Source organism: Mastacembelus armatus, chromosome 3 (assembly GCF_900324485.2).
Source record: "Mastacembelus armatus chromosome 3, fMasArm1.2, whole genome shotgun sequence".
NCBI lineage: Eukaryota > Metazoa > Chordata > Actinopteri > Synbranchiformes > Mastacembelidae > Mastacembelus > Mastacembelus armatus.
Genome location: NC_046635.1, coordinates 22343277 through 22362683, shown reverse-complemented (window position 1 = coordinate 22362683; position 19407 = coordinate 22343277). Strand labels below are relative to the sequence as shown.

The 19407-nt window shown below is 38.4% G+C and overlaps 1 protein-coding gene across 3 annotated transcripts in view; it reads left to right on the top strand.

Annotated features, from left to right (window-relative positions):
- adcy7 (adenylate cyclase 7) overlaps nucleotides 1–19407 on the top strand; it is a 49242-nt gene that overhangs the window by 12747 nt on the left and 17088 nt on the right. For all 3 annotated transcript variants that reach the window (XM_026293312.2, XM_026293311.2, XM_026293310.2), the window contains exons 2-5: nucleotides 11198–11915; nucleotides 15636–15833; nucleotides 16046–16210; nucleotides 16737–16886. In XM_026293312.2, coding sequence (XP_026149097.1) covers nucleotides 11751–11915; nucleotides 15636–15833; nucleotides 16046–16210; nucleotides 16737–16886 — 678 coding nt within the window. In that variant the 5' untranslated portion in view covers nucleotides 11198–11750. The remainder of the gene's footprint in view (nucleotides 1–11197; nucleotides 11916–15635; nucleotides 15834–16045; nucleotides 16211–16736; nucleotides 16887–19407) is intronic.

Sequence of the window (19407 nt, the reverse complement as noted above, 5' to 3'; positions counted from 1 at the left end):
TGCATGGTGGATATAAAGTGATTAAGTGTATATGAGGGGTTTTGGATAGGGACAGCTGTTGTATCCGGTGCAGATAAAGATTGGTCGTCCTGCACGCATACCCATTACGAGTCCCCACTAAGTAAAAATATTTTATTTAACTACAGGCATGTTCTGATCAACATTTAGTGTAATTAGTTTAGGTTTTGAAACATATTGAGATAATTTTTAGTATGCTATTAAGTTAAGAGGTTATTTCCATGTTAAAGTATCCACATAAACAAAAAAGACCAAAAACAAGGTCCAAAGGCAAATGACAACTTTCAAATTCATCTGCATTGTGACAGACAGCAAGTATCACTCATGTTTCGTGTAAATCAATATTACAGATTTATATACTTAAAAAAGAGCCTCAATACAGCTGCAAGGAGCGTTTTACTGTTTTCCTAGATTTTAAGAAAAAGAATCTTTTTATGTAGATAGGGCCAGTTTTAGGTGGGGTATATAGTTTCCATACCTTTAGCCCCTGATCCCATCCTCCTCTGCACAGAGGTTTCAACAACAGTAAACTTGTACATCTCTCCTGGCTCCCCACCCTTAAGCACTGCATGAACAATTTCTCTACAGTGGAAAAAGCAGGGTGACACATATCACTCTCAAAGTATTCTAAATTGCGCATTTGAAATTCTAATATTGGAGCTTTGCAAATGTCTCCAACAGCTTTAGCTGAAAAAACTGAAAAAAAAACTGCACACTTGAACAAGGAGCAAGTTCAGGCAGGCAAGTGATGAAAACAGAATGAGCGAACAAGTTTATTCATGTTATGAGTCTGTGAAACAGAGCATAGTGATAGGCAGAGTCTTCGCCAAATGTGGAAAAAGCAGAGTTTGTTAATGGTTTGGATATTAATTTAATCACTACACCAGTAAACATAATTTGACATATTTCTGTTAACTTAATACACTGTTACTTTTTATGTGCTTTAAATAATCATTTGCAGGATAAAGCTGTAAAGGTGGAATTTGCAAAGTGTGTTTGCAGCAGTACTACCATAATTAAAACTTTGTCTGGCAGAAAGTGTCCAAATGTTTCACCAACTAAGAGTGTGTGTACTCTTGCTTCAGAAATATTTTTCTAACCCATGATTGCTGCACACTTTTAATACTGAAATGTTATTTGTTTGTATTACGTGTTTGAGATAACCAAACACAAGTATGGGGACTCTATGAAATCCATAATCCTTAAAATAGTTTGTTTATTGTCTGTTCATATTGTAATGACAAAAATCAATGCTTCATATGGGCACAGTCATTTTAGCAATATACCTGCAACTTTCCATTGAATAGATTAATTCTGTCATGGGCTCGAGGTAGTTCAGTATGGATTTTTTTTTTTTTTTTGCTGCTGCAGAGTACAATAGTACATGCCAAGTTTACTTTAAGTAAACCAAATACTTTAGGTAATTAAAAAATTCCACTCTAAAATTTAACTCGGACAGGAAAGGACAGTAAATATCCAGAAAACATTTTGTTATTCACTCAAATACAATTCCAGTTGTTTACCATTTTTCTGTTTTCATTCTGGATAAAATATTGGGTTTCCATATCTAACCACTATTTTCCTTGGAAAATCCCTGCACATATGTAAGTTTTTTTTTTTGTTTGTTTTTTTTTTCAACTTTTCCCTAATATGGAGAGTATCTCTTTGTGTCATGTTTGAGTTGTTTTCGCCCCTGATTATCTTGTTTTGTTGATTAACATTGTTTGATGGAGGAATCGGTAGGAAGTGTCTTATTTGAAGACATAAAAAAATTACAACTTTGCCATTCTGTTGTATCTAATGCTAAGGCGATATCCCTCTTAAATGGGTCACAATCAACAGACTTAGAAAATTAGTAGATGCATCTGCTGCACTTCTCTGTACTGTGCAAGCTGTTTTAGGCTTTCTGCCAAAGGCCTCCTTCTGGGATTAATCATTAGCAAATACCATTTATGACACCCATATTGTCACATAGTTTGATTTCTCAGTATCTTGTAGTTGTTTTTTGAGTTGCAAGAAAAGAAGTGTCCAATCTTCCCTCAGACAACAAATGAGGTAAGATGTGAGTTCAGGGTAAGAGCATGAATTTTATTTATATTTTATGTACATTTGTTTACAATTCAAACCTGAGATCTGTGATCCTCTGACCACGATGGGGTGCACCTTGCAGATACCCAGATGGCACCAAGCCGGGCGGGTGGCTGCGCCGGCCCTGGGTTGCCTCGAGGATCTGTGATGGACTGGTGACCTGTCCAGTGTGTACCCCTGCCTTTCACCTAAAGAGAGCTGGGATAGGCTCCAGCAGATCCCCTGGTTAGGAATAAGTGGCTATAGATAATGGATGGATGGATCCAGAAATCTTACCTTGGGACTAAATTCAAAGATTCTGACAGAATAACTAACACATCATCTGCATTTATAGAGTTCACAGTTATGATTCCTATATTTTTTCCATTTTCTTGTATCACCAGTAGTGCAAAGGAGTCAGCTGCTTCCAGATTCCTTTCTCTTAATTACATTCCAGAAAGAAGACTATTTAAATGCAAAGTCTGATAAGTGTATCCTATGTATTGTGGTAATTTGAAACTATATTTTCAATTAAAAACCAAATCAGAAGCTAAAACAATTAGTTTTTGTTAAAAGGTGACCTTGCAAGAGGCAGACATTAAAATCCTGTCTTAAGCCCAAGCCAGCATTGATTGTGTAATATTTTGTCACTCCATTTGCTGCTTCTGTTGGAGACCCTGACAACAGCAGCAAGAAAAGAGACCATGCTATGTAATAATGAGTTGGCATATTTTCACAGCCACATCATTTGAAATACACTAAGACAAGAATTAAATATTGCTGAGGGTGAAGTCACAGTGTGCGCATGGATTCACTCAGGGAATTTAAATCCCCCAGTCCCAAAGTTTTAGTTTAATGTTACACTAATGCACTGCTGCATTTGAACATTGAGTTGACCAGTATGAGATTTGCTGTTTTGTGTTCCAGTTAAAGCTGTGTGGGAATTGATGGTCTTACCTGTAGCATGCTATGTAACACACAGTACATCTCGAGCAGCAGGCTACTACCTTTTTCTTCTTGTCCAGGAGGAGAACAACTTACCACTCAACATGGACTTAATGACTCATGGGCATTAAGAGTCTTTCAAAGATTGATAAGACATTTTCTATAGGAGGAAAGTTATGTTTGTAATACAAATAGCACAGCAACCATCTGTCAACTACAGGAAAATGATGTGAGATTCCACAGACTAACATAACATAAAAAAATTACTGGAGTCAGTTAGCTATTGTGGAACTTGAGTGTGACTCAAGTACAAGTTGCCAACTCAAGTACTCCAGCTCTGATGTGTGAAAAAGTTTAGGCGTTGGGTTGATCACATCGATCACACCCAACTTAGCATTTTTTTAAAATATATTCTGCTATACTTGTTTTAAATGGTAAATTTGTGTAGGTTTTTTTGAGAGTGGGAGAGAGTTTTTTTTTATTAATCAAGACTTCATGTACCTTTGTATATACCTTGTCTGCATAACTCGGGAAAAACCTTATTCTTGACGTTTTTGAGAAACGTTGATGGAGTGGCTAGACCACCTGGAATTTTAGTTGAATACCTTTGTTCTACATATGTAAATTAAAATGATAAATCCCATGAGTGTACTGCAATGCACATTTAAAGTGACTAGTGGATAAAATGATGTGCAATAAAGAAGAGCACTACAGGAATATTGAGGAATATTTCTCATAATACTTAAATTGTTGAATAGATGGCTTCATTAAAAATGCGTTGTGAAGTATGTCTAATGAAAATAAAACACAAAATATACAGTGTGTATACACATATGCCTGTACACACACGCCCACAATATCCAAAAGCAAATTGGTAACCTCCCAGTTTCCTTGTGAGATTGTGTAATAGGAGGTATTATGTAATTCCATTGTCAATGTGGTGTGTAAATCACTGCTGTCAAGGCCCCATTAACCCTAATTTGCTTTTAATGTGGTACAAAGACCTTGCCCTGTTGTACAAACACATGAGCTAATATTGGGAATCTAAAATAGATATACAGACAGTGTATATACATGCAAAGTATTTTTCAAATTAAAAAAGACAACATTCAACTGCTTAGTCAAGTGTCTTAAATTTGTCTTTGAGCAAATGAACTGCACATATGTAAACTGTTCCGGTTAAAGATTATGAGCCTTAATAACTTCACAATGTAGTGGTAGTAGTAGTAATAATTATAATACTAATGTGTACTATTTTCCTTTATTTCAATTTGTTATATCTCATGAGAAAAGAGGAGGCAGGTGGGACCATGCCCCAGTATGTAGGTCAGTCATCACAGTTGACAGATAAGGGTGTGGTAGTAATACATACACAAGAAAAGACTTGCTTTGTGGGTCAAACCATTAGAGCACTACAGGGATTTTCCTGCATCTAAAGCCCCTACAGTGTTGCCCATTCCTGGCATGACCTCTATTGTCTGTGCTTCCCAAAGATAACACAGAATGGCTTTAATGAGGATGATCATCATGGAATATGTTTTCCTCTAAAGCCTGGCAACTGCATATAGGGAATACTAAATCCCTACTTCTGTAGCACCAAAAGGCTTCTGTCATACTGTAAGAGCATTGTCCATCTGTATACCTATGTACTATACACGGCAGTGTAAACCTTATGTACTGTATGCCTCACATACTAGCCTCAGTTTGATGCTGAAAGTTAACCAGTGCATTTGTGGGTGCATGTACAGTATGAATCCTGAACAGTGTTAAAGCAATGAAGTTATGATAGTGGATTACAAAAAACATGCACCAGATGGCCCTGTCAGCAGCAAGGGCTTTATTGGTAGCCTGGAAAATTACCATCATCAGGCTGTGCTGAAGGGGCCAACCATTTCTGTTGCAGCAGCTCGGCATGACATCCATGTTGGATTTTGTTTGGCTGTGTAAACAGTGCTCTCACTAGCTGTTTGCAGATGTTGAGGTTTCACTTTGAATGGCAGTGCTGGTAGTAGGCTAGCTGGCGCACTATGGGACAATTATGGTTTTCTTATTGGTGCTGGGGTTGGACGGGGCCCTGCCACTCCACATTTGCAAGATGGAGCGGGTCTAGTTATGTAACCTGCAATAGGGATGTGGCTGGCTACACCAGATGGAAACAATGGTCTCTCTGACTGTAGTGTAACCTTCCACCCTGTTTTTCTTCTCAAGTTTGTTTCCAAATGATAGATCTTTTGGAGAAACAAAATCAAGAAAAAAGAAGCAAAACATTCCATGAAGGTCCTTTTTCAGTGTTCATGTTTGTACATATGTTTTTTAAGTTGTTAAAGGATTATGTACAAGCAAACAAATACAAAAGAATTGAGCTGAATAAAAAAATATTTAAAAACAATTAATGTCCACAACAGCCATAGATGAGAATTCATACTGTGAAAATGTTAAACTTCCAGGTTTGTCTTGTCAGTAAAAGCAAAGAATACATACATGTTCACACACAACAGCAAGTCAAAGGTTCAGAGATCAACAGGAAGATCTGCTGTCTGCTCTTGAGCATTTTAACCCTGAAGATTTCAGTCCTAGTTGATTTTGTGATACCTGTGGTTGCCGTGGCAACAGCAGCCAGTCCTCCTTGAACAGCTATTTTGTCAGAAACATAAAAAACGAAGAAAAAAATTGTGTATTTGTGGTAGGTATTAGAAATGGCAGACTCTGCCACTAATAATGTAAGCTATTATATAAAAGTACAGAATGTAAATACATGAATGGCTGTTTTAGAAAAATGCTGGTATAAAAATGAGCCTTTATCTTTATAATGAAAATGATAAGGATTATAACTTATATGAGGATGTCTGCTGATTTCAACATAATATTGCTGCAGGAAATACCTTTTACTACTTCAGGAACCATTCAGATCCCTTCAGTTTTTGGTTAAACTGTCTATTGAAATTTTGAAATTGAAAAAATGTACACTTTTTAGTCAGAAACATGTTTGCAGAATATTTTTTACAAATGTATTCAAACTCAAAAACTGAAATCTGTCATTTACAAAAGGATTCAGACCCTTGATGTTCTCCACAAACTGTGTATACTGGTTGTGGGTAGTTAATCCCAATGTTCCAGACAATCTCTTACAGACTGGATGGGAAGTGTCTGTGAGCTGCAATCTTCAGGTCTTTCCACAGATGTTCAGTGGAGTTTAAGTCTGTTCTTTGGCTGGGCCCTTCAAGGACAGTCAGACACTTGTCCTGAATCTTCTCAAGTGTTGTCTTGGTTGTTTGCTTTGGGTCATTGTCGTCCTGAAAGGTGAACTGTCACTCTGATCTCAGGTCTTATGCATTGTGGAGCAGGTTTTCTTAATGAGCCTCTTTCTATTTGGCTGCTTTTATCCCTCCCTCATTTCTGACCAATCTCTAGTTGCTGTGCAGAAACACCCCCACAGCATGATGCTGTCACCACCATGCTTCATCATGGGGATGGTATTTTCCAGGTGATGAGCAGCGTCTGGTGTTTACCAGACACAGTGCTTGAAGTTGTGCCTGCTCATTGTCTCACCATGCCAGAAACCCATTTTCCTCATACTCTAAGTCCTTTAAAATTTGTTCGGCCAACTCCATATGGACTGTCATATTCCTTTACTCAAAGTGACTTCTAGTCCATAAAGACCTGGGTGCTACTCAGAGGGTCGTCCTTCCACCAGGTTCTCATTTCTCTGCAAAGGACTTCTAAAGGTCTGTGTGTTGGGTTAAACACACAGCAAAGGATCTGAATACTATTGTAAATGAAAGGTTTAAACATTTTAATGTTAAATACATTAGCATATGTCATTATGGGTTAATGAGTACACACTGGCAATTATATCTATTTAAAATTAAATGTACAACACAATAAAATGTTTTTCCTGTGAGTGTGTGGGTGTTTCCAAATCCAAACAGCGAATGAGAAGGAAATGTTGTAGACTAATTCAATCAGTTTTGTTTCAGATTTGGATTTACCTCATGTTACCTATATTATATGCATCTTTAAATCAATAAACCACTTCATGTACTGTTGTTTGTGCCACGAAACGAAATTGATGGCTTCACTTGTGGTAGTGTGACTTGGCTTCAGTTTATGGAAGTAAATGTGAAACACTTGAACAGTAACGGCCTGTTTCCGACCATGTGGTGTTCTTGCTTGCACTTCCTGTATTTATTATAAGCAGTGGCATTTGATGCTTAAACAGCTCTGAGATAGCATCCTGTTAATATTGTTAGGTTTCAGCAACTCCTTCTTGTGATTGCGGCTAATTCAATACCAGTAGAGTGCTTGTAGGAGAGAAAGGGAGATGGGAAAGGACAGGAGGCTTAATCTAATCTGTCTGGTGCATTGCTGTACATACATTTTTCATCTGTTTATGGAAAGGCTCCATGTATTGGCAAGCTATGTTAAGTCATAATATTTAATTTGATATTCCTTTATACTATATATTATATTTTGCAGAATGAGTCAGTTGGGACACTTAAATATTTTAATATCATTATTCACATTTGAATCATCATGTATTTCAACAAAAAGCAAATAGACCAGACAGAGAACAAGATAATGCAGATGTTGGGGAGTGAGAGAGAGAGCGAGTGAGTATAAATATAGAACTGAAAGTGAATTGAACTTTCTTGTAATTCTCTAGTATTTCTCAAGTTGACTGTATGAAGGGATTATTTGGAAACCATTTCAGTGTTTTTCAGTAGTTTAGGCTTCAGTAAAGCTCTACATCTGACCTGTTTCCTATTGTGTAGCTGACCTGGCTTTGCCCCTGATACCTTTTACCCTGGATCTGTGCAGCATGAGCTGGGAAATGTGGTTCTTTTCATTAATAGACGTCACTCTTTGTCCTTTTTTGTCAAAGCTTTTTGAATGCCAACACAAAGACCGCCATAAAAGCAGAGTGATTTGCTTCCGAAAAAGGCCGGCCTGTTTGCTCTCTGTGAAAAGGCTTTGAATGGGGCGTTGGTTTGGTGAAGATCTGGCCCGATCTTTAGATAGGATTGTTTTATTACCAATGATTACTTAGCATATGAGTGATTACTTATTGTAAAAGATGCATTGACCATTCCCAGGCAACATTAATTCAGAAAATAGTAAGGGACTGTGTAGATACAAGTCTCTCAAATAAGGACTTTCTATTCTAACTTGAAATAAAACGTTATTCTGACGCTTTTTGGGCTGCTTTTGCATGCTTGTGAACCCATTAGGGTTACTGCTGTATACCATGACATACTGAGACAGATAGTGGCAGTTATAATATTACAGATTATACTGATTCTCAATACAGTACACTCTAATAAAATACTGGATGTACAGAGTGTTTTTCTTATGTTTTTCTCTGACTAGAAGTTACTTTATTTGTATTATTATGGTATTTGTATAATGATGGATTTACAGCATGACATGTTTTATGTTGTCTTTGTTAGATCACTGTAAGAAATGTGAATAGAGACAGTATACATAAAATATTGGCTTAATCTTTACTCAATAATCAGGGTATTGATATCTGTATAAAAAAATGTCACGTGACATGTCAACCTGATTGTTGCAGTGCACTCTGAAAAATGATGATGGCGTAGCATAAATAAGAGGCACATTGGCTTTGGCCCATTATTCACTTCGTCTTGTTTCCCAGTCAAGTTCAATCTTGGATCACTTACTACTTTATCAGTACATGAGATTTTTAAGAAATAAATGTCATGCAAATATGGAACATTGGAACTGGGTTTACATGAAGAACACCTGCCTGTGAACCATTGTACTGAAAGAAATAGCCGATGGTCAACTTTAGGTACAAGCAGCTTCCTTGTTTGCTCATAGATGCGTGTAGTATGGACAGTTTCTGTTGAGTTTTTAACTGCTCAATGTGCCCATGTTATGCTCTTCCCTTTAGGCACTAAATTGAAATCGTTACATGTTTCCCTTGTTTTTTTTCATGAACCAATTTAGGTTTTCACTATCCTGTTTAATGTTCTGGGACCTCATTTATAACTGTTGTGTATAATGTGATATAATGGGGGTTGAGACATGCCTGCACCACTTACCACGCAAGTCAGAATTTCTAAAAACAGTTTTGATGTGAGAGTGCACATACCTGTACCTGTGACACATGCGTGTGAACATTTTGGATCTGTTATGCAGGTTTATATTTTTCTTCTTATCAAACCAATAATCATGTCCACAGTACGCTGAATGGTGCCTTTGGTGGTTAAGTATGATTGTAATCCGTCATTGAACACCTGACTGTGCTGTCCGGGTCACAAGTGCACAGAGTTAGAGAATCCGCAGTGTTGCCACACACACTCTGCCTTCTTCTAGCACCTCATCGCACACCGATTTGTGTAGAATATGAGCCTCACCAGCATGTGTACATTGTCAAGTTGGTTGTGATTTGCGTGGAAGCATGCACCTGGTTTTGTAAGTCTGATCATTTTTTGGTGCACACCTTTTCTGTGTTGTGGATACATACACCTGTGGAAAGGATTCTGTGCACAGTGTCATAAATGAGGCCCTTGGGCAATCAAATGAGTGTTTTACCTTAACTGAACATTCCCATGCATTTGACCATAAAATGTATACAAGTCTGACATTTATTCCTGCTTTGTCTACAATTTATGTTGACAGTTACAGTTACAGTTTTAGGAGCATTATCACTGCAGGCAGCCATTCCCAGTTTTAAAATCTAGACATGGAATTTAGATCTATGGAGTAAAAGGCTCTCCCAGTGTAAATAGCCAGTAAACGTCTACTCACTCTCACAAACCCATTGGTTCTTACTAATGTAAGAGGAGCACACAGTTCTCTATTACCACTATGTGCTTTGTTTTACCTCCTCCTTGATTTTACTGCCCCCGGACTGTGGGTGGTATGTTGTCTGAGGCTGGGCAGAGCTGGGTGGATGCTGTTCTGCCAAACAGCAACAGCAGAGAAAGAGGAGAGAAAGTTAAAAATGGTTGTAAACTGCTACTGGGCCTGTCATCATACTGCTTACTGTGGCAATGCATTTTACCACCATCAGGCTGAAGGGCTATGACTGCCTCTTCACTTACAGACAATGCAACAGGTGTGTGTATATATGTGCTATCTGTTTTTTGTTTTTTTTCTTCACTTTTTTTATGGCACATAGCATCTGTCACAGTTGCTATGTGAGGGACAAACATGAAGCAGTCCCTGCACACATTAAACACTAGGACAGCCATATTAGCAACTGAAACAAATGAGGTTTCTGTTGACAGTGGTGCGAAGTTCACATTGTTTCTATTGAGCCTTAAGGCAGTGTCTCCTCCACTCACCCAAATGAACATATCGAGCTCTTAAGTAGAACGAGGCGGTTACATGCAAACCGTCTCTTCAACGCGTTCTGATCAACTTAATTTACAATCTTTATTTATCAACATGGTCCCAGGCTCTGTTTTCAGACTGTGGCGTCTATGGATTTTATGATGTGATAATCATGTCTTCTCGTGGCCTGACCAAGGGACTCTAAAAGATAAGCACAGTTTATAATCACAATTTATGCTATGACAGAGTCTTGCTGACATCCTCCTGTAGACTGGTGTAAATATAACGGCATTGCTCACATAGCATAGAGCAACTTAAACATACTTAAACATAGAGAAGGTAAATGGGTTGTATTGTAGTATTTGCTCTGTGTTCATTAATGTGAAAATCATGGGATCTCTCAAACTGTACATGGAGTGTTTGTTGATAACATCCATATCAGATAATAATGAAAAGCCATTTTCCATGCAGTGATGATACAGTTATGGACGCCATGTGTCAGTTATATTCTTGTAACCTCAGCCATGGATCTGTTTTGTTTGTTTAACTGAGGGGGAAACAGAGACAGGACTCTTGAGACATCAGAGTTGAGGTATGAATAAGCATGTGGCCATCTGGTAATCTGGATATTTATGTTTGATTCTCAGTATTCTCAGCACTGATTACATGTCATACATCAAAGCCTTAAAACTCCCTTTTAAATCAGTTAAGCCATACTTTTTGCCATATATCATGGTGGCATGTAGGAAATATATTTTCCAAGATACGCTTGTTTGGTGAATATGGGCTGGGAAACGTTTTTAAAATCTGTGTCTTTTTTCTCCCTCTCTCTTGTTCCTTTTCTTGTCCTTTCCCGTCCTTCCAGGTGCCTCTAGGGATTGAAGCTCTGGATCTCACCTTTCCGTTACATCACAAATCCTGGTGGGCTTACCGATGACCTTTGTTGCTGCCCCCAGTTCTTGTTGTGCTCCTGCTCTTCCTTTGCATCCTCCTCCTCCCCTTTCTTTTACTCCCCTCCCCTCCTCCCCTGTGTCTCCCAGATCCAAGCTTATTACTCAAACCCACTAAAGGGAGCAATACAGTAGCTGGCAAAGGATGAAGCGGGTCTGGCTGCCAACACCAGACAGAGGATAGAAGAGACAAAAGGACTAGCAGAAGGGAGGGAGACAGGGAGGACGACTAAAAGAGAGAGCAACAACAAAGTTATGAGAGAAGCAACTACATTTAACTTGCCACGCCGAAGGAAAAACACTTGAGCGTCATGAACTAATAAGAGGTACCTAACAGATCTTGAACTGTGGGGATATCCTTTTCACAAATTTCTGACTCCCACACACAAATAAGTAGTGGAAATACATACTCCTGCTCTCTTGAGCTCCTTGTTAACACCTGCTATGCCTCTGTAAGAAGCATTAACCATGCCAGCCAAGGGGAAATACCTGTTGAATGACCAGGAGCTGAAAAATGAAGCACTGTACCGCAAATTCTCCTGCATCAGCCAGTACCAGCCGCTGGTGCTCCTGCTGGGCCTCTCCATGCTCTCCTGTGGAATCCTCCTTATCCTTTTTTTCGCCCTTCAGCTGGTGAGTCTTGACACCCACATTTGTGAGTAATTGTCTATGGTTTGCAGAGTTCACATTGGTCATTTGTTATTAAAATTGAATGAAATCAAATTCTCTGTGTTTCCACCATTGTACAGAAAAAACACTTAACTGTAACTCAAAACCTGTGCGTTAGACGGTGTTGCACAGCAGCGACTGAGGCAAAGCAGGCGTTAGCACTGATCGGTGGTTCTTGGGAACTTGATTTAGTGTTATTCACAGAAACATTAATCAGCACAAATGGTACATTTATTTTAAAGTATGCAAATTTGAAAATCAGGGCATTTCACACTTACTTACAGTAACTTAGTTACTGTCACACACAATACCATGAGATATTTTCCTGACCTAGAAATGCATTTTGCCCATTTACATTGTATGTGTGTGTCTTTCCTGTATTCAAAGGTCAAGTGTATGGGTTGGAGGAATAGCGTAGCAAGATGGTAGTTGGTGCAAGGCAAGGTGCAGAGTGAGTTTTTGACTGTTTTCAGCACATGGACACTTAAAATTAACAGCCACAGGCAATAATGCCTGTGAATGCACATTTTTCTGAAGCAGTCTACCTAATTTCTGTGAACTGACAAAGTGACTTCACAGCTGTTTTCATCTTAGAATAAGGCAGGTGACTCTGATGTTAACACTGCGATTAAAATGCTACTGTACATAACAATTGCATGTAAACTGTAAACCAGTAACAATATTAAGCTTCTGACTGTTGTATATGATATTTGCTGAAATTGCACTGTGTGTCAAGTGCTGCACAGTAACTTCGTTTAAATGGATAGAGTCGTGTGGCTCTTAAGGCTTGTAACAGCTTGTATGTTACACATACACACCAGACCTGGTACTTATTCTGTTAAGCGGCTTTGTCCATGTTAAAATAGCTGATTAAATTTACCTGCTTTATATTTCACATCAGAAATTTTGTCTTATAGCAGGAAATTTCATAGGTTTAGCAAATGATTTTAAAAGTATTTCTTTAAAATTAAGTGTCCCGCTGAGAAATTGTACACAATAGCAGGTTCATGGACCTGGCTCAACTAATACAATCATAATTAAGCTTAATAATTACACAATGCTTTCCTGCTGTGACATATCAAAAGAAGAAAAGAAGTAGTACAGATTGCATTATGCAAATCATCACGCTTAAACCACTCAGACTTTTATATGACGTGCTGTCATAGTGTACTTAAATACACAGTCAGGATGTGTCAAAAAGCACAGAGGTTTGCATCCTAAAGAGACTAGTTTGGCACATTAGTACAACCATTAGCCTAAAGTTTATTAAAGCGAGATGTGATTGGATGGTCAGTTTGAATCCTTGGGCTGGTTGTGAAAATGTTAAAGATTAAAGTCTCTGCCCTCCCTGTACAGCTACTTGAATAAAGCACTTACCTGCCCTCTGCCCTTCACCCGCAGAGCAGCTGCTGAGAAGCGTGAATGAGTAAGTGATTGTATAACTGAATGTGAAGGAGGAGATTGTTGAAATGGACACAGAAATAGAGCATACATATTTCAGTTGCTTTTTCTAGATTAGATAAAGTGTGAGGTTGCATTGTGCAGAGGAAGCCTTCTATTAAACAACATGAGTACATGTTTAATAACGGTAATAATGCGTCTCTGTCAGGAAATTGTTTTCCCTTTCTCCAGGGAGAGGTCAGAAGTCAGTAAAAGAACAATATTCCTGGAGCTGGTTGAGAATTTGGTTGTTATCAAATATATGTCAACAGATTTGATGTGCCTGTTGACTTGGGGGTTGAGCATAGGCTTGTTCACTAAGGCACAGTGCTCCTGCTAAATACACCACCCTGCTGCACTTTAAACCAAGCTCCTCTTTATAAGCTTTGGTTGACGATGGAATAGTAAAGAATGAATCGAGACGGTGCTAAAACATAAAATGGTGGTTAAAACAATGCAGCTGAGTATAAGTGCTAAGTGTGTAGATTTATTGTGGTTCTGACAGTGAGAGGAAAAGGCAGGTACTCACCGACTTCTGCTGAGCAGTGGCATGCTGTTGATTTTGGCATGATGGTAGATTAAAGATCAGTCAGTCAGTCCCGCTGGTTATATGGTGAACTGACAGCTTCTGTCACTGGAGATTATATTATTTTTCCCTGTTGGAAAAACTGTTGCAACCTTCCTTCTATTGTGCTGACTCTGGCACTCCCTTTCTCTTGTCTTTGTACTTTGACATCTTTGTTTCACTCTGTCCTTCAACATGTATGCACTGATTTTGACTCCCGCACACACAATTTTATGTACTGCAGATTTATTTTTCATTTTAGTTCCTCGTAGATTGTGAAATGTGACTGTAAACATGTACATTGAATTTGCTCACTGTCACTCGTCCATCCCCAAATAGACCATCCCTTACTCCTTCTATTCCTCATTTCCTCTTCTTTCCTCAGCTCTTTCTCTTACATACACTGTTGCCAGGGGTACAGTGGAGTTTAGAGAAAGTGTCGGGATGGTTCTTGAATAACGCTGATGCAAAAGAGGGACAGGAAGCCTGTTAGGGAGAGGCTATTGGTGTCAGAAAGTCACTATCAACTTACATAACTCCTCTCCAGCCATGGACATCAGATGAAGAGCGATGCTGAGAGGAAAACTGGCTGAGCTGACGTTCCAAGTACCACTCATACCACCGATTTCCGGCCCTGTTTGGTTGGAGAGATCATATTAAGCAACTTTGTGGCCTGGGTTCTTGAAAATTTTATGTAAATAGAATGGGTTTAAATGTGAGCTATGTGAGGAGGGTTGTGCAGAGTATTTTCAACATGTCAGAGCCCTCCATACTTGGTTATACACAATAAGATCTGAGATTTTTATGGAAATAGAAAGGGTTTATAGAAATAAATACATTTTCTAGTAGCAAGAATGAGCAGGCAAATATTCAAAGGTTATACAGATTCCAATCCTGTATTATGAAAATAATGTCATACTAGGTATACCTGGTTTAATGTATACATTCTAGATGTATCTGTTCTCGAGGTTTGGGCTTTTATTCATATAGAATAATTATTTATTTCCTGCCTACAAAAAGGTTTTGTCAAGACTCACAGCTTCATAGGGAGTAGAAAGTGCTTTAGTTGAGATCTGGCCTTTTCTGGTGGTGCCATGGTAACCGCAAAGCTCAACATACAATGCAGAGACAGCAGAGATCTATTAACACTGACTTTGTGTGTCTATCTCACTCTTGAGCGCTCTTTTAACCCCTTGTTTTCTCTCGTGTTCTCCCTCCAACACCCACTCTCTCTCCCACTTACACCAAGACAATCACACTCGTGCACATTTGAACAAACATAGCAGTTGTTATCTTGCATGCATTCACATGTACATCACTCACACCAACACGATATTTACGCAAATATAGACACGTACTCAGAATCAAGCTTCCTTGCACACAAGTGCACACTCTTTTTTTTTTTTTTCTGTATAGTAACTCAATCAGGAAGATGGTGGCCTGGAGGACATGACAGAGACAGAAGAAAAAAAGTAATCCTAGATAAGCCTCAGTGCTCCGGCTGAATATCAGTGCCTCTCAGGAGTATCTTGCAATGATTGTATCCCTGATTTTTAATGGTGGAGTACAGCAGTTGCTTGCTGTTATAGCAGTACTTACATACAGAACACACCGAACAAGTTCATCTGACTAACTAAATATGTGTTTATTTTTCTTCTTCTCACTGGCTGCTGGAGCAGAGCGCAGCGGAACACTGTGCCTTTGTAAGCGTGGTAAGCGGCAGCCTGTGTGTGTTTTTGGCCGTATTTGGGCTGGTGTGTACGGAGATGCTCTCACAGCGGTGGAGACGTCTGCTGGGCCTCGTTGTCTGGGCCACACACCTCACCATGGGCTTCACCTTCATCTTCTGCAGCCCTGTCATTCTGCCTTGGGACCAGGTAAACCCAGCACTCTGTAAGGTTCAGATTAAGTTCTTACTTCTTTTAAGCAAGCCATGCAAACATGTCAGTTTGGATTTGGAAATTTGGATTTTGTTGGGAACTTAGCAGGTAATTCAAAATAAGTAAATTAATGCAACATTTAGTAGAATTTGGCTTAGCTCTGGCAAAACAAATTGCTTTTTGACATAAAAGAACTTTTATATTGCCAGGTGCCTTTCTTCCTCTTCATCATCTTCACCGTGTATACCATGCTGCCATTCAAGCTGTGGTACGCTGTGGTGCTGAGTGTGATCTCCTCCCTTTCCCACATTACGGCCCTGTCAGTGCACCTCACCATTTACTGCAATGAGAGCACTCCTTATCTTGCTAACCAGGTGAACCCATTTGGATTAAATCGATGCCATTATGTTTTAGAAATGTTTGTGTAATGTTAACATATTAGTTTACAGCCGTTGATTGTACTGGAAGAGTGTGTTAAAAATTTAAAGTCAGTGTAGCCAGAGCTTATTTATGGCTACACTGACTAATAAATATAACCAAATGTTAAATTGAACAAAAAAAATATCGGAATGTCAAAATTCCGACAGTAGTTAGAAGAATAAAACATATGGTTTCAATACTTATATGTGGAAACCCATATATTATTCTGATTTGTATTGTTTTGATACACTGCAATAGAATAAAAAGACATAACATGTATAAATCTAAAAAAAAAATACTGATCATCAAATATTGTGCCTTAAAGCTAAAATAAGATTAAACAAATAAAGGGTGTTTCTGCCAGAGTCAGGTCCAGGAAATTACCAACATGTAGAAGTAAAGCCCTTGAAAAAGTAAATGACTAATATTAATTTTGACCAATTTCAGCTCTAACATCTACTTCTGTGTCTCTTTCTGTAGCTGCTGTCCAACGGATTGGTGTTTCTGTGTGGATGTGTGGTTGGAGCCTTCCATAAGGTCTTGATGGAGAAAACCTTGAGACAGACCTTCCAAGACACCCTAAGGTGTCTAAGCATGCAGATGAAGCTGGAGATAGAAAAGAGGCAACAGGTTAGTGGCATTCAAAGTCCGGTTTATAGAATTGCTATAGCCGTTCTGAAGACACGGCTGAAAGCCTGTGATAGCTTCCAGGGCCTTTCAAAGCTAAGCTGGTTAGTTATGCAATAGTATGTTGAATATGTTATCACATACACAAATTTAGGTATCAAACAAATACATGTGCATATGTTGGATAATTATATAAACATTTGTAAAAAAAAAAAAAATTACCCTTTGGCTCTCAATTCTCTCATACAGTGTGTTTTAGATGTAAGTATAAAAATAAAGTAAAGTAAATTTAAATATGTATTAATAGGGAGAGCACATCCATTACACACATTTGGTGTAATTTGGCAGATATTTACAGGCATGCACTCATCAAGTAATGATTATAGAATTACAGAATTTTGAAAAGAGAAAAATCGATTTAGTATTTTTTAAAAAAGAGGATGACGTGCCATTATTTTATTCAAGTGTAATAAAATGTATATATTATGTATATACTGCATTCAAAGGCAGTTGTGATGTTAATACCACTGCCTTTTTACTGAATCACCGCTATATTAGTAAAGTCAAGGAATGGTTGCCCCGTCTGTATGGCCAAACTTTTACATTTTTATTTTAAGCTTTCCCTTTGGCTGGCCTCATGTTGACTCTGCCTTGGGTGTTTTCATTGCGACTAACAAATCCTTCTCAAATTAGATTTTCCTGTGAAGCCTCGTAAATTAGATGCATCTGTGCTAACTTGCTTCGATGTCACAAGCCATTTTTGAAACAAATTTTGCCCTTTTGTTAGTTATGAGTGCTGCTTAGAATGGGGCATAAAACATGCTGACAGGGAAGCTGCTGTGTTGCCTAGCACGAAGAATGGGAGGCAGAAAGGAATTATTTAATTGTTAACATCTAAACCCTACATTTGAATTGGAGCTGAAAAAAGGGAGCCTTTTGCACAAAGTTAGCCAAGGAGAACAGGGACATAATGGCATGGTGGGAGAAACTCCAAAACAGCTCAAATAAGGAACCAATGGGAAACTCTCATTGTGCTCCCACATTTTTCTCAGGAGGGGCTCAAGGCATTCCTCCTGAAATGTTTTCTTGGCAGACTGTGAGGGATGATAGAAATGGCATTTAAACTGTGTGATATTAACACTCCCCCATGAAACCTTTCTCTGAAATTGATCCCTTTCTTTTTCTAGGAATCAGGTACTTAGTAACAACACATTTTGCCATATGCAGTATATGTTTTAAATATGCATAATATATGTTTAATTTGTGTAATTTTTATTATACTGCTAATATATATGTATGTCATTATATATAGAGATGTGAGTTTTCATGTTTCAGAGTCATTGGGAAACTATGAGGGTCATTTAAACCCTGTAGGAGGTCACCCAGTGTGACTGGGAACAGTTCAGGTTGCAGCAGGGTGGGCAAGTTCACCTACACACACACACACAAAATACAGTGCCTTGAATGAGTATTTAACCCACTTGATATTGCCAACATTTTGTGCTGCTACATAATGAATTCAAAATGTATTAAATTTGGATATTGATTTTGGGTTATATATGCTAACTCTAAATGTCATACATTTATTTGTTTTTGTTATATAATCAGAAGACAATAGTCAAAATGATTTGAGTCAAAACACATTCACTTCTTTGCGATAAGACTTTAAATTAAAGTGCAGTTTTATTAATTTGAATCCTTGAGATATCTTAATACCCCAGAGAGTGTCCAGAAACACTCCAGGGAAATAAGAAGTTTGTTGACATTATGCTTGCCTTTTGCAAAAAACCACTTGGAAAATTTTGACATGTTACAGCCAAAGGTGATGTGGTCTTATGAAAATTAAGCTGCATGCTTGCTGTATTGCGTAGCACTGTGTCGGACCACAACTGGGCACGAGTTAATTGCCATTCAACACCCCTTAACATACCATGAAGTGTGGTCATTGTGGGGTCAGGGTCTTTTCAGTTCTGTTGGCTTGAAGAAGTAAATAGAAAGATCCATGAACAGAGCAAAGCACAGGAGATTCCTCAGGAGTTTCCAGTATTCCAAACACGAATGGCTTCATAGCAACAATGTGAATACCCATCGGTTTCCCAAATCGATACCCACTACTTATATCCCTTAGGAAGTCTGTGAATTGAACATAACTGGTCATACACACACCTCTCATCTCACCTGACTCTCTTGAGGAAATATGAAATGAGTAAAAAAATTTGACAAAACCAGAGCACACAGACAACACCATCCTCTCTTTCAACATACACACTGGCACATAAATTTTGCTCTTCATAGCTATATAGCTTAAAATGTATCCACTCTTCAGATTCCTGTCTTAATCAAGCTATTGAACTCTGAACAGTTCCAAAGAATCTGGCTTTTGTATAGCCTAACTCCAGTGCGTTGCTTTGTTGCTTTGTAGTGCATTAATGTGTTATACAGTACTCACACCGGTACATTCTGAACTTTCCTTCCACTTTATCATCTTAGTCATTATTTGGTTAATAGTAGCATGGTGATGTTG